We start from the raw sequence: 15696 nt of genomic DNA on the forward strand, positions 1-15696 counted from the left end.
TTTGTTTTCATGATGTTCAAAATGAGACCACACCTCAATCCTCCCTTCTGGCACTTACAAACACTTAATCGAAAGAGACTTGTGATGAATTGCTTATGCGGCATTGACTCCAAATGGGTGGAAATTGCATGCATTTTCACTTGTGAGACTTGTCGATGAGGAGTTGTGGACTCCAAATGGGTGGAAATTGCATGCATTGTCTCTTGTGAGACTTATCGGACGAGGAGCATAATTGCGATGTCCTGGAGGTGATCTCCATGCCCGTGTGCCAGGACCTGCATAGAGTAGTGTGGACGTCAAATGCACGTGTAGGGAGCTTTAACAATTTGAGAGTACCTATATCGACATACATACATCATCATGATACATGGATTGAGAGAGAGAGAGAGAGAGAGAGAGAGCGCGCTCGGGAGAGAGAGAAGCGAGAGAATCTCTCTCTGCGCTTGATGTTTGAAAGACATATATTCCTTTCCTTTGCCCGCAAATGCACTAGAATATGTGAAGGCCTTTCAGATTAGGCAACATCAAGCGCTTGGAGGTTCTGCAGCCGACCACGCAACCAGCGTTCCCTTGCGACATTTCCATCTTCCTTCTTCTAAGCGATGTCTTCCCCGAGCAAGCGCCGAGACATGGATGTCATGAAGCTGTATGTATTTGGGTTAAAGCCTTTTTTTATTGAATGCAACCCTCTTTGCGTTCGTGTGTGTGTGTGTGTCCGTGCGCATGTTTGCTCAGTTGCATTTATGGATATGAAAGGATATAAATGCCTATTTATGTATCTGGCTGGATCTCTCACTTCCAGAGAGTTGATTCGCTGCCTTTTGCTTTGTTCATTCCGCAGGATGATGAGTGACTACAAAGTTGAGATGGTGAATGATGGGATGAGTGAGTTCAAAGTGGAGTTTCGAGGACCTGCGAACAGTATGTCGGCCATCTCCACCCCTTCATTTTTTGTCTGCGCGCTTACGTTGTTTGATTGCGTCCTGTCATCAGTATTTTACTGTGTTTGGTTGGGTTATGCACATTTTTAGGAGATGTGTGTTTCTATTTCTCGTAGAGAGAGTGATTTTCTTGGTACTCCTATCTTTGAAGAGAGATCCAAGAAGAAGGAAAGGGCAAAAGCGAGGCCGCCTTCCTGCTCTTATAGAACAATGCAAGGCAAGACTGCTAGCTTAGATTCTGAACGGTCTCCACTACAAGGTGCCACAGGAACAATATTTTATGCATTTCATGCTTACAAACAAGATCTGACATGGGTTTCCAATGAAAATTTGCCCATCCACAGAATATGTTTGTGATCTCAGAGTGTCGACATAGTGGATATGGAGACTCATGAGAGGAGCTCAACCATTTGCTTTAGTTTTTGTAAATAAAAAGCAATTGACAACAAGCATGAGTGGATATCACCCTAGTTTTTTTGGCTGTAAAGTGTGATGAGTTAAACTCTGGAGTTTTCTTGCGGCTAATCTGCTTCCTTAGGGCTTTTAGAAGTAATTGCCAGGATAGATTTTGTTACATTACTAGCTTTTGACTTGTGCCTTGCCGCTGAAATAGTTTCACAGAATGAGTCTGATGTTTCAATAGGGAAACATTGGCTGTAGTTTGTGGAGAGCCTGCATTACGCTTGGGCACTAATGGCTTTAGTGAACTGAAAATCTAAGGTGTGGTACTAGCCTTATCATAGGATCTTATGATTGGCCAACTTTGGGTTTTCGTCTCTGCTTTCTTTTTCCTATTGTTGGCCAGCTACACAAATAATGTTTCATAATCTTTTCTCTTTGTGAATCTATATATATGTATTTGTGTTAATATACCTCATACTTACATGAACAATGTACATGAGTTACTTTGCCATCATTTGACTCTTCTCGATTAAACGTAGTGTTAATTGCTTTGAACAAAATTGGGGTTTTCAAGATACTTAATTCACCACTGCTTTTATGGGAAATCTAGACATTAAAATGGTCACTGTTTTGATCGCTGTGTGCCTTTTCTACTTTACATGAAACAAGAATCTTTATAATACAATTTCAGTTTCTAGAGAAGTTTGCTCATTTTGTGACATCTAATCTGCCGCAATCTCTGGTCTTTAATTTTCTGAGTAGTCACGCAATGCTCACGCAAATATTTGTCCTATGTACAAGGAGCAGGTTATGCTTTCTTTCACAATTAATTGATAGACATTACTTTAAGGTGATTTTAGAATGCCCATTTTAATGCTTGGTATTCTTGGCGTTTGTATTATTCCATGTGCATGTTCACATGCATCTATCATAAGTCAAATATTTAGAAAGTTATTTTATGACGGCTTTAATGAAGTCAAAGAGTTTTTGGTCTGTGAAGTACATTTACTATGCTCTTAATAAATGTAATTGGTCTTTGGATTGGGAAGTGAGTAATGCAAGGCATGGGGTAAGGTCAGAGATCAGGATACTCTGATTTTCTTTGAGAATGGGGCCAAGGCTAATCTTATCTCACTTCAAGTAGCTTGAGAAGATGGTTCTTCAGTGTATGCAACTTTGGCAGCACTTGGATAGGAAGTTTGCGTTTCACATGCAAGGATATGTAGGACAGGAAGACTTCACATTATGCCTTTTTAGTGATTAATATGCCTTGGCATCACAAAAACACGTCGTGATTGATGCACGCTCAAGAAATCCGGACTTGCAGCATTGGGGCAAGGACATTGTAATTCATGAAAAGCTCAAAGGGATCTATTCTATTGTATTTTCCTTGCATACCGATCTTTGTCAAAGACAGAGAACAATATAATACTCAAACCATGTTACCTCAGTTGGAAGAAAATAGCTTTAACTTCTTAAAGCGTAGGTGTCTTGAGAGTTTGCCTTAGGGATTGTCACCGCCACGACTTGAGGATCATTTTATTTACTTGATTCTTGGGACTTCAACCGCGAATGAACCACCTTGTCAGGACTGTGCACTACAAGAGGAGATTATGAGCCTTGTTAATGATTTGTTGGATAAAAGTCTACTCCTCTCCATTGTGTTGATTAGTCTTTTTTGATCAAAAGAAAAATGGATCGTGGTGAATGTGTATAGATTACATGGGATTGAACAAGATTACCATCAAGAATTAGTATCGGTTCCTTTTGTCGATGGTATTTTGGATAGGTTGCAACTAGTAGGTGTCACAAATTGTTGACATGTTAAGCAAGACCTGAGCTGACTTGCAGATCCTGGCCGAGGGGTTTAAACCCTAGAAGCAGTAGAAGAAGTTTTACCAACTTGCAAAGTCTTGACAAGAGGCCTATTTTTAAAGACTAGTTTCCACCAACTTATGGACCCCCTCCGATGGGGCCCTAGTGACACAAGACCTTCAAATAAAGCAGGAGCAAGACACTCATTTTCTTGCATAAAAATTGATGATATGGTAGTTGTACAGACAACCCGCAATTTGCGTTGACATGCTGACGTGGCACTTTACGGACTGCCGCAATTCGCACTGACACTTGCTGAAGTGGCAAAACTGTACGGAATTGTTGGATTTGGCGTTGGCTGCTTTTGGAAGGCCAAATGATTTTAGAACTTGAATGCTTTTCATGTAAAGTGCTTCTAGAGGCCAAAGGCATTTAAATATGACCCATGGGCTTTCACTTTGGCAGTCTACCCGCGCGAGATGCATAGTAGAGTTATGGGAGTTATACCTTGTTGAAGCAATATAAAGAAATACCAAAAGGGGCGCTAGGGTTTGGGGCCAGTCCTTTCTTGGGGTGGAACGCCGCCACTCTGCGTCTCGTGTGTCGTGTAACTCTTTCAGTTCAGTTGTTATTTGAACTGCTTAATGTTGTTCAGCTTGTTCTTTTCCATTGGCACGTGGTGCGTGTCCCGTTATAGTAGGATTTCACTTGCTTGAATAGAATTGACTTGAAAATTTGATATCATCAAATTTCAATTTCACTAAGAGATGCTTGTAACATTGTATTTAGGACAACTTTTGGGTTGTATTAGTTCCTAGTGATTGTTATCTTTTGGACTTACCAATGTTCGAGCTACTTTCAATTGGATGGTGGACACGATTTCAAAGTCTACTAGAGATTTGTTGGAGCTTTGTTTGATGATATATGGTTTTTTTGTAAAATCAAAAGCAGAGCACATGGAACACTGAGCACCATAATAACCATGAAATGCGTTTTCGTGGTTTTGTGTCAGGTGTAGCGGAATTGAAATGGTGAAGATTTAGGTTTTACACTTCCGCAAATCCTTTACTTCCTTTCCCTGCGGTAGTGATTCCTTTTAGCTTGAAAGTTGGTTCCTTTTACTTTTATTTGAAGAGAGCGAACGAGAGAGTGCGGTAGAGATGTGTAGAGGGAGAGAGAATGAGAGAGAGGAGGAGAACGACACTGGATGGGGTCCCAACTAATCCTCTCAAGGGCCCCCCACACCGTTGTTGATGTGGTATTTGCTTTTGACTGCATAAATGTAATGTATACACATGCAATACCTCACATGTAGACTCTACTGACTGGAGTCGCCACGGTAACTCCTCAAGATGAGGCACCTCCGGGGCTGATTTGATGCACCTTTGGATCCTTCTCGATGTGGGATTGCGGATGGCCACCAAGGGGTAGATCTGGGGCTGATTTGTGCTCCCGATGTGAGAGGAATGAAGGGCTAAAGGCTGGCTGCAAAAACGCAGATATGAAGTGTAAAACGCAACAGATCTCTCGCTTAAAGCAGGGCTGAAAACGCAGATCTCGATGACGGCAATGACGGACATCAATGGAGCACTCAATGCTGGTGAGGATTCGAATGGTTGAGGGGAGGCTCAATGGGCTGTTGAAGGATTGGACCGCATTTGGGAAGAGCTACCACTTGCAGATCCAGTACATCTCCGTGACAGAATGGGCTGAAAATGGAAAACGTTGGCAGATCTGCTACTGACTGGGCAACGCTAGGGCTGTAGGCTGAAAAACGTTGGCCCCCCCCCCCCCCCCCCCCCCCCCCCCCCCCCGCCCCCGGTAAAGAGAATCTTTATTAGGGAGAATCTTTTACAAGCACAAGAAGCGGAGTTACCCCTCCGTTTTAAATCTTAGACTCGATGGTCAATCCCTTTCCATTCGGGAACGCAAGAGGCAAGCTCTCTTCTCAGTTTCCTTTCGATCTGTACTCAGAGCATGAAAACTTTATATGGATCGGTCCAGATTCCATTTTCGGAATCCCCAAGCGTAGGCCGAAGCCCCTTTGCTCACTTCTCCGAGACGGAGTAAGTGCAAAACCCAAACATAGTAGCAAAGACTAGCAAAAACTCATGAACGCTGTTCACCTGTCACTCTTGGCACGGAAAGGAACTTCCAGTCTTTCGGCGGCGGAGTCTCTCCTTCACTTTAGTGCTGGCTGTTTCTGATTTAAAAGGAGGGCGCTGGCTGCCTATTTATAGGCCTTGAGGGCTAGCAAGAATAGGGGAGCAGGTGCGCACTTCGATCAAAGTTGGGCGAGAGAGAGATTGGTTGGCGGCAGGTTTAGAGAGAGGAGAGAGGGGGAGATCGCGCACAGATTCTCAATGGCAGCGTTGGTTACAAAATAAACCTTCCTTAAATTTAATTAAAAAAAAAAAGTGAAACGGTTCAAAACTTAATAAAAACTCAGTGAGTTGAAAACGGATGCTACACAACACTTCCCAGGCGTCCCCGGATGCAGTTCTTAGGCACAGATGCAAAGTAGACACAGATTCCTTGCATTCCTGGAAAGCACTTAAAAATATTCCACTTCTTAGAAAAAGCTTCTTAAAACCCATGTTTATTCTTGTGCTTGCGTCTTTACGCATGTTCCTTTTTCCGGTTTGGATTTCCTACCAGAACAATGGAATATTCTTGTTTCGATGCTCTCGTCACCCATCATGTGACGCATTAGGGCTATCCACTTCCCGGTCTATCCTATTGAACTAATGGTACAACTCCTTCGCAATGTTCATTGTCACCCATCATATGACATATCAGACTTGTCCGTTCCTGATGGTTTTTTATCAATTCCCGTAGATCTACAATCCCTAACCTTCACAGTTCAAGTGCACACATTCAAATATCCTAATTTCAATAAATAGAAATTACTCAAAAAAATAAGAAATAGTCCATTTACCAACACACAACTTTGATAACAAGGCAATTTTGGACATGAAAAAGAGGGCTAGTAGAGGCAGGACCTAAAATTAAAGCAGTAGCCAAAATGTTGAGGTGGCAACTTTTGTGATTCACAGAAGCCATGTGGTAGGGTTGTACGGACAACTTTTTGGCAGTTTTTGGAGGAAGTTTTTTGGCCATTGTCTTGCTTTTGGGGGCACGTGTAACAGGATTGGATACTCCAAGCGAGAAATCAATAGCAAAATACGAACAGAAACTTCAAAATCACTGAACTTTAATAGAGAGAGAATCGACACGGCCCGATGCCGTGCCCAGAGGTATTGGCCCCAAATTCTAGCGCCCCTTTCGGTATTTCTTTATCATTAATCATTACAAAGTACAACTCTTGAGGGACCTTTGCTCTTCGACTCTGAGTCCAGATGCTCTGCAGAGTGAGGCCCCAAGGGCTCTTTTAAACGATACAAGGGATGCCAAAGGAGAGCCCCAAAAGCAATCAGTTCAAAAGCTTCAAGTTCCAAAAGCATCTGGTCCAAAAACTGGCAGGGCTTCGGCAAAATCCGTACATCTGCCACGTCATCAGTCAGCGAAAAATGCAGAGCGTTCGAACAATTGCCACATCAACATCTTCTATGCAGCCTCTCTTTTATTACTTGTGTTCCCAGGGCCCCATCGGATGAGACCTTATAAGTTGGAACATCTTATAACTTCAAATTCTTGTTAGATTCCGGGCGAACATGCCATGTCAATATTTTGTGACAGCGTTGAGTTTTAGGGCCCCTTGAGAATGCCTTAAGGGAGGGCTCGACAGATGATTGCAGGTTGTAGAGTCTCTCCCTCTGGCAGTTGTACTTTGTGATTATCAACAAGCAAACCAACCCTCTCAAGGGTCCCCCCACATCGTTGCTGATGTGATATTGTCTTTTGATTGCGTGAATGGGATGTACACAAATGCGACACCTCAAATGCAGGCTCTATCGACTTGAATGGGGAATGCCGCCACGGTAACTCTTCAAAATGAAGCACCTCCGGGTCTGATTTGACGCTTTGGATCCGTCTCAATGTGGGGTTGCATATGGCCATCAATGGGTAGATTTAGGGCTGAATTGCGCTCCCGATGTGAGTGGAATGAAGGGCTGACTGAAAACGCAGCTGATGATGGAGCAGATGATGGACAACGATGGGAGAACTCGATGTGGTGAGGGAACGAGAAGAGGCTCGATGGGCTGCCAAAAGGTCCCAGCTGCGGCAAGGATCTAATTTTAGCGAATGTGAGGCTTTTCTGGCAAGGAAACGGGGCCAAAACACCAAAATGCTGGCTGATGCGGGTTGATGGCTGTTGTGGGGAGCAAAACACTAGGGCATTGCAAGATACTAAAACGCTGGGCTGACGTGCAATCGTGCTCCAAACTTATGAAAAAACGTTGGCCTGGTTTCTTCTTTTATACTGACTATTTGGGTGGCAAGTCAAGAAAATGTGAAATGTGTGCACACGTGAGTTTCATCTGTGGACTATTTGGTAAAAGAACTGGAGAGACCCTTTCTTCTAGCCTTGACCTACATGCACGTCATGTCAGATGCTCACCGAAGTGTAATAACATTTGTCAAACGCGTGTATAAACCATAGGTTCCAAAATTGAAAAACTTAATCTAATGGACTGGTCCGGACGTGCAGGCCTTGCAAGCAGGCTCACAAAATTGCTGGTACTAAACCTCCTAGGATTCTAGTGTAATGTGCAGCGGAAGTGATTGTTGGTGAATGCTCAGGATGATGCTCAATGCTTACTCAAGGTTCCTTTTACTGAATGAGAGAGTTTCTTTTACTTCATGAGAGATGTGCAAAGATAGAGAGAGAGGAGAGTAATATTGTGAATGAAGGTTTTGAGAGAGAGAATGAAATGATATATTAACGTCTTCAAAAGGCCAAAATGACCTATGAGACCAATCCGTTACAAACTTGTGAATCTGGTACCATGTCTGAGTACAAAAAAAATGGAATTGGAGCTCATCTCTTGAGACAGCTAATTCCAGTGTTTGAAGGATTTCAGCTACTAGTGTGGGAAGATTTCAGACAGCAGACTAGACAGAAATCAGAGACTAGACTGAAATGTGGATGCTGAAATAAGAATCAGACTTATAGACTGGAATAAGGTTCAGATTCAGAAGATTGGTCGAGAAGTAAGTATCACTGAAATATATACCATGATTGAGATTACAGATCAAGATTACAACGAATATGATTACAGAGAGAAAGTATAGCCGACAACACTGTCACTGATGCTCAATTACAATTATAGCCCAAAGCGCTAATACAAGTGATAACAATTGCCAACCCGATAATGATGTAATGGGCCCTATTTATACACTTCGGGTTTACTGTAGTAATTACTCTAGTAATTACTAAGTAATTCGCTGCCCATCTTCTAAGAACACGTTCCCACGTGGTGATTATCCAGCCGTCTACATCCTTCCCTTCTTTCTTGAATTTTGGCAAGATTCCAAAATTTCTGAAAAAAAATTCTCGTCTGATTCTGATGTGAGACTAAAAAATCCATCGTCTGGTTCTGGTGTGGAACTGAAAAATCCATTGTCTGGTTCTGATGTTGGGATGCCAGCTTGACCACATAGAGAATGGTCATTCAAAGATTATGAGTAGGAGTTCAAGAAGGACCAAGGATTGCAGAAGGCAGCGGAAAAGGCCAAGGTGTAGCTTTCACCAGGCCAAGGTGGAGCTGTCATCAGGCCAAGGTAGAGCTGTCATCTCTTCCTGCCTGCTGAGAAGAAAAGTCGCCACTGAATTCTGAGATGGAACTACCCAGTATCCTTCCATTGGACCGTCTTCCTTTTGCCTTTGCTCTTTGACCGGGATGGTGCTTGAGAAGTCTCAGCACCAGCATTCTCCTTCTGAATTAGTCGGTAAATGGCCTCCTGCTCGAGCTGATCCCGTCGGTCTGTGGTCATCTCTACCTCATAAGGCGTGAGGGAATGGTAGGTTTTGGTGTCAGGATCATAGAGTGTACGCCTGCCCTTGCTCAATCTGGTTCTGGCCAGCTTATGACAATGCGAAGCAATATGGATCCATCCTTCTGGAAGAGGCTGATTTGTTTTGACTCGAGCTTCGAAAAGAATCTCAGCCATCTCCTTGTACTGTGGTGCTAGACCCGGCTTTGCTGCAATGTCTTTCTCAGGCAGTTTGGAAGATTCGATCGTAAGCTGTAGCAACTGATTAGTAATCCTGGTCAATCCTGTAACCTGAATCTTCCACTTGCCCATACACAGCTGAATCCTATGCAGCTCCTCTTTCATTGCCTGAATGTCATTGATTTGGAGAGCATCATTGAGCAATGTCTGCAAAGTCTTCCATTCCACAGTTGATCGCTCATACCAATTCTGAAGCTCATCAGTTATTTTGAAATATGTGAGTCGATCAACTAAATATGTGAGTCGATCAACTGGTTCTTGATGTTGAGGATACAGTGCTGGAAAGAATCTTGGCAGCTCAGTTTCTCTTGCTGGAACAATATACAAGAGAACTGGAGAATCAGACACAAATTCCAAGAAATTGAGAACAGCTTGGTTCTCCTACTGCATCATCTTTCTGGTGATTCTCACTAGCTGGAAGTTGGAACAAGGTTCGGAGAGCAGTTGCCTGTGCTCCTACTGACATTCGCGTTTGAGGTTCTCTGATAGTGGTTGTCTGGTCCTCAAGGATGGCTTTGACTCTCTGATCCAAAACACCTCTGGCAGCTTGCATTTGTACCAGAACTTCCTTGAGTTGTATCCTAACATCCTTCATGCAGCGGTAAGTTGGTTTGTTACCCAACAGAAGTTCTAGTTCTAGAGCCAAGGATCGACAATCTGCAGTAGACTGCCTTTGCCAGTGCGGGTTTGCCACTTTTTCATCAGCATTGAGTATCCATTCCGGAACTCGTTCCAACAACTGGACTGTATTGGTATGCGCAGGTAGTCTACAAGCTTCTTTATCATGGAAAGCAGCTGATTTCCAATGTTCTACCATTTCCTTGGCTCCCATATATAGTCTTTGAAATCTTTCCAAGTCAGTCCAGAGAGCATCATCTTCCAGATACTGTCTGGTGATGGGAGGCCTGTTGATGTCTCAGTTGCTTATTCAGAGTAATGAGCTGCAGTGAATGCTGATGATCAGTCACTGGTTCCTCATCTTGAACTTTCATTTTCCCTTTAGCCTCTCTGTTGTGATGGGACTGATTAGTTGGCTGATTCCCAGTATTACTAAGCTGCTGCTCTTCAGTCTGCTGATTACCCGATTGGTGCTCTTTATTCTGTCCTTTCTGCTGACCCTCATTCTGATCTGGCTGGTCTGGCTGTGACTGGCCTCCTTCATCTGGCCCTGTCTCGCCAGTACCCAATCTTGGAGGTGGAGATGGTGGTGGGGCATCATCGTCGTCCTTCGTATGCCCAGTTTCTTGATCATCCTCCTCCTGATCAGTTTTATCTTCTTGATCTTCTTCATCCTCATCCGGGGAAGTCTGTTGCTCAATATAATCCATTATAGCTTAGTTCATCAGAGCATTATTGAACTCACCCACCTTGTCCTGCAAATCGCTCTGCATACTTTCCATCAAGGACTTTAAATTTTCTAAGTAAAAAACAATATTGCCTGAGGAGTTTAAAATTTCAGACAAGCCATTGTAGATGTATCTGTCAGTCAGCGAACGCTTCAGAGCTGTATGGTGCAATAGTAGCTTTCTGAATTCTGCCCGCTTCATCCTGAGCATTGTTTCAGCTCGCTCGGTAGCTCTCAGTGCTTCATTCCTTTGACTTTTCATAATCATAATTTCAGACTCAGTTTTAGCCAACTTTTTGTTCAACAACTCCCGAGTCCTTTCTGATTGAGCTTCAAGTATCCTGTGTTGTTTGTTCTGCATTTCCTTGGCTTTCTGGAGTGTTTCAATATGATGCTGTGCTTCTGCCAAGTTAGCTTTAAGCTTTTTGACTTCGTCTTCTGATCCAGTAGCCTCCACCAATTGTCCCATACAACTGACAATGGTATTCCAAGAAGACTGTATCAGTACTGAACATCTGTCTTTGACCGTGGTTGGATCAAAATCGACAGGTTCATATATTGCCACTGGAGCCATGTAGGGTAAAGTTGCATAATCAGCTTTGCTGAGCAAAAGATGCCCTCTTAATTTCTGAGTTTGCATTTGCTGCAGCTTATCCCGTTTTACTAGTTATAGAGGATTTTCAGTAATGGCAGGGACTCCACCAGACAAAGTTGAGAACGCTGGACCTTTCCCTTTGTCCAGTTGACTCTTGCCTTTGTCCCCTGACTGGTCTGGTATCTTTTCAACAGTGATTGGCTTGACATGATCTTTCCCAGATACAGTAGCAATTGTATTTTTGACAATTGGCTGATCAGGCACAAGCTTCTGAGCAGATTGCTGCTCAGTTTTACTCATCTCAGCTTTCTCAGTGCTTACTGCCTTAACCTGGCTTTCTATTTGCTTCAAAAATTCACTGCTTTTTGTCAGTGTGATTCTTGGCTTCTTTGAACTGCCAGCTTCTTCTGCAGTGGCTTTCCTTTTCAGGTCAGTGGAAATTGTTTGGCTGTATGTTTCCTCGTCGTCTGAGGACAGATCAATTTTCTTTGGTTCAGAAATGGGCTGCTCACTCCAAGCCTGCTTTACCTGCTCATTAACATCTGCAGCAGTAGCCCAATACAGGAATTGCTAGACATACCATGCCTTGAAAACAGTTTGAGATTTCAGCTTGGCAGTCTGTTGGAGTACATTATGCGAGAGTATTTGACAAAGGTTGATATGGACTGGTGGATCCAGTATCTTGGCCAACAGCATAGCAAACAGTTTTTCTGACACATATGTTGGGTTGTTCTTAAGGCTTACTGCTTCGGCTACAAACCTGTAAGCAGCGGAGGCTTCCAGTCCTACTACTGGAACTCCTTGAACACTTCCTTGCGCTTCTTTCTAGCCGTTTCATCCTCCTTCAGAGCGATACTGATTTGCTGCGCAGTTGCCACAAACGGTTTGGGCTCATTAGGCATTTGAAATGTAAATGCAATGGCTTCTGGTGTTACTGACACCTTCTTGCTATTTACCATAGCACTGCTAGTTTCAGCATCAAAGGAGTCAAGAACTTGCTTGATGATATCTGAATCAAAAGCAATCCTTGTAGCTTGCAACACAACTCGCAGATCCCAGAGTTGTAGCAGAGTCATTGCGTGATCAGTAAAATACATATCGTTGGATTTTACTGTATGGAAGAACGGGAAAACTTGCCTTTGCCTCAGCAACTATAGCTTGGGTTTCTTCAAGAGTTTCCTGCATCTTTTCTGAGCGTTTCCTTCTACCCATACACTGTGAGGTCGATGAAGATGAAACAGGCGAAGGAGAAGATGACTTACTTGTGTCGAAGCCGTTTCCTGGTATCGCTGGTAAGATTGTTTGACAGTCAGCTGTCTCGTCAGAGGTCGAAGTTTGCAGTTGTAGTGAAGAAACCTCGGAGATCGGCGATGGCGAATGGTTGACAGGAGGAAAGCGTCGCGCAGGAGATTTATGAGGAAAAATGCTAACTCTCCTGACTGTTATACGTGTTCGCGCCATAAAAGCTCCACCACTCGCCACTCCTAGACTTGTGTGCGTCGTTGCTGTCGTGGCAAACATGCATTGGACAAGACTGCGATCCATCCGTGTAATAATTACCACTGGCATACCACTTGACCGTTGGCCACTTAAAAATTGGAAAGTGTGTCCATACTGGTTCTGAATTGATTCCCACTCTGGCTGGACCATACTGGTACTGGTTCTTAGGTCAGCCTGATCTGGTTCTTCTGGTACTGGTTTTGAAGCTGGAACTGGTTGCACATTGAAAAGACCAAAAACGTCTGATTCGAGTATCTCTTGATCCACAACCTCCAGTTCCTTAGTACCTTGTTCCAACCCAGTTTCTTTGGTCTCTGAATAATAAAGTTTGATCTTTGCTCCATTATATACTCCTGGCAACATCAGTCCAGATAAATCTTTCAATCTGACTGTGCCATTGGAGAAGACCCAATCGACCTCAAAAGGTCTTGTCCAGACAATCTTCAAATTGGGCTTCTTTGGACCCAATCTAGACTGATAGAGAAGCACCAAGTCTCCTTTTTGGAATTCTCGAACTTTAATTCGGCGATCATGCCAGTGCTTCCTTCTTTGTTGAACAATCTCCTGTTCCAATATAGCTCTTTGCCTGAGTTCATCTAACTGCATCAGTTCATCCAGCCTTTTCTCAAGATTATGGTTGAAGTCTAATCCATACTTCACAGCCATTCTCAGACTAGGGATGACAAACTCCATAGGAACCACAGCTTCAGTACCATACACCATTCTGAATGGTGTCATTCTAGTAGTTACCTTATAAGCTGTCCTATAAGCCCATAGAGCAGTCTGAAGCTTCAAATCCCAGTGGTCTGGTTTCTTTTGCACCACCTTAGTGAGAATAGTCTTTATTGTCTTGTTGCTACTTTCAGCCTGTCCATTGCATCGAGGATAGTAAGGAGTAGATTTTCGATGCTTCACTGAAAGCATATCCAATAGGATTTCCATAGTATCATTGATAAAATGTGTGCCTTGATCAGTCACAATCTCTATTGGACATCCATATCGGCAGACAATATTCTCAAACAGAAACCTTGCAGTTGACTTGGCTGTGTTGTCAGGAAGAGCTTTAGCTTCAACCCACTTGGTAACATAACAAGTAGCCATCACAATGTACTTGTTCTTCCTGGGAGTCACTTTCTTAAAAGGTCCCATAAAATCCAATCCCCATTTCATGAATACTCCTAATGGTTGTATTGGCATTAATGGAGTCATATCTGCAACTGTTGGTCGGCCCATTCTTTGGCATATGTCACAAGTCTTACAAAAACTTCTGACATCAGCAATCAGTGTTTGCCACCACAGACTTGCTTGCAGAATCTTCTTGTAGGTTACTTCGTTGGAAAAGTGTCCACCAGACTCACCATTATGCGCTTTTGAAATCACTTGCATTCTTCCTTCCATAGGGACACATCGTCGAAGTATACCATCCACACCTAGTCGATAAAGTACTCCTCCGATGATGGTAAATTTCAGGCTTTTTATAATCAGAGCTTTCTTCTAATTCTGTTTCCAATCCTCTGGAAAGGCACCTTGGGAAAGGAATTGATAAATATCATACCATTCAGGATCCACTGATTCTTCTGCTTCTAACTGAAATAACTCAGCATCCATTGGCTCATCTCTCAGAGGTGATTCTGAATATTCCTCCGTACTTTTGGAAAGAAAGTCAGCTCCACAGTGGTTTCGGCCATGTTTATGGAAAATTCTGAATTCAAATTCCATAAGGAACATCATCCATCTGATCAGTCTGCCTTGAATAATGACTTTGTTAATCAGAAACAGAAGAGCTTGATGATCCACATAAAAATGGAATAATTTTCCCAACAGGTAATGCCTGAACTTCGTAGCGCTAAAAACCATTCCAAGAGCTTCTCTTTCAGTAGTCGTATAGCCTTGTTCAGCTTGATTAAATCTGCGACTAGCAAAATAGACCGGATAGTCTGTTCTGCCATCTGGTTGAGCTAATATTGCCCCCATTGCCAATCTTGAAGCATCTACATGTACATGAAAAATAATATCCCAATTCGGCTGCCTAAGGACTCGTTTACTGGTAATGGCTTTTTTCAAATTCTGAAAACTTTTCTCACACTCAGCAGTCCAGTTGAACTTACTGGTCTTCTTTGTAAGCTGATATAGTGGTACTGCTTGAGCAACAAACTTGTGTACAAATCTTCTATAGAAATTCACATAACCCAAGAAAGAACTCAACTCTGAAGCAGTTTTGGGTGCTTTAGCTTGCTGGACACACTGTATTTTGTCATTGGCTATCTCTATTCCATTGCGGGAAACCACATGTCCCAGTAGCTGTCCCTTCCATACTAGAAACACAGATTTGAATGGATTCAAACAAATCCTCTTCTCTTGACAGCGTTTAAAAACCATTTCTAGGAATAAAAGGTGCTGGTCCTCATCTGAATAGACAGTAAAGTCATCCATGAAAATGGCGAGGAACCGATGAAGAAATTCATTAAACATCTCCATCATACACCGCTGAAAAGTAGCTGGTGCATTGCACAGGCCAAAAGGCATCACCAGATAGATGAATGCTCCCCACTCAGTGATGAAAGTGGTCTTAGTCCTATCTTCAGGAGCAATCTGTAACTGGTTATAGCCGCTATAACCATCCATGAAGCTATACATCTCATATCCTGCGATCTCATCAAGCAACATATCAATAAAAGGTAAGGGAAATGAATCCTTAATGGTCTGGGCATTTAGTTTCCTATAGTCAACACAAACTCTTAATTTCCCATTCTTTTTAGGAACGACGACTATGGGAAATAACCAATCACTGCTTGCTACTTCGGTAATGAACCCAGCCTTGAGAAGATTATCAATCTCCTCCTTGACCTTCTTTGCATGGTTGGGGTTCATGCGGAATCTTTGCAATCTTACTGGTCTAGCATCCGGTTTCAGTGGTATTCGGTGCTGACAGACTTCAGGATCTACTCCCTTCAAATGTG

At 43.0% G+C, this 15696-nt stretch overlaps 1 protein-coding gene across 1 annotated transcript in view; it reads left to right on the forward strand.

Annotated features, from left to right (window-relative positions):
- The first annotated feature begins 390 nt into the window (after positions 1-390).
- The window catches only part of LOC147448818 (ubiquitin-conjugating enzyme E2 5-like), a 59787-nt gene continuing 44481 nt past the window's right edge, over positions 391-15696 (forward strand). Inside the window, exons 1-2 of the mRNA XM_086521281.1 lie at positions 391-646; positions 842-921. Of these exons, the coding sequence (XP_086377407.1) occupies positions 603-646; positions 842-921 (124 nt within the window). The 5' untranslated portion in view covers positions 391-602. The remainder of the gene's footprint in view (positions 647-841; positions 922-15696) is intronic.

This window comes from Adiantum capillus-veneris, chromosome 10 (genome assembly GCF_014529385.1).
Source record: "Adiantum capillus-veneris isolate H3 chromosome 10, ASM1452938v2, whole genome shotgun sequence".
Classification (NCBI taxonomy): domain Eukaryota; kingdom Viridiplantae; phylum Streptophyta; class Polypodiopsida; order Polypodiales; family Pteridaceae; genus Adiantum; species Adiantum capillus-veneris.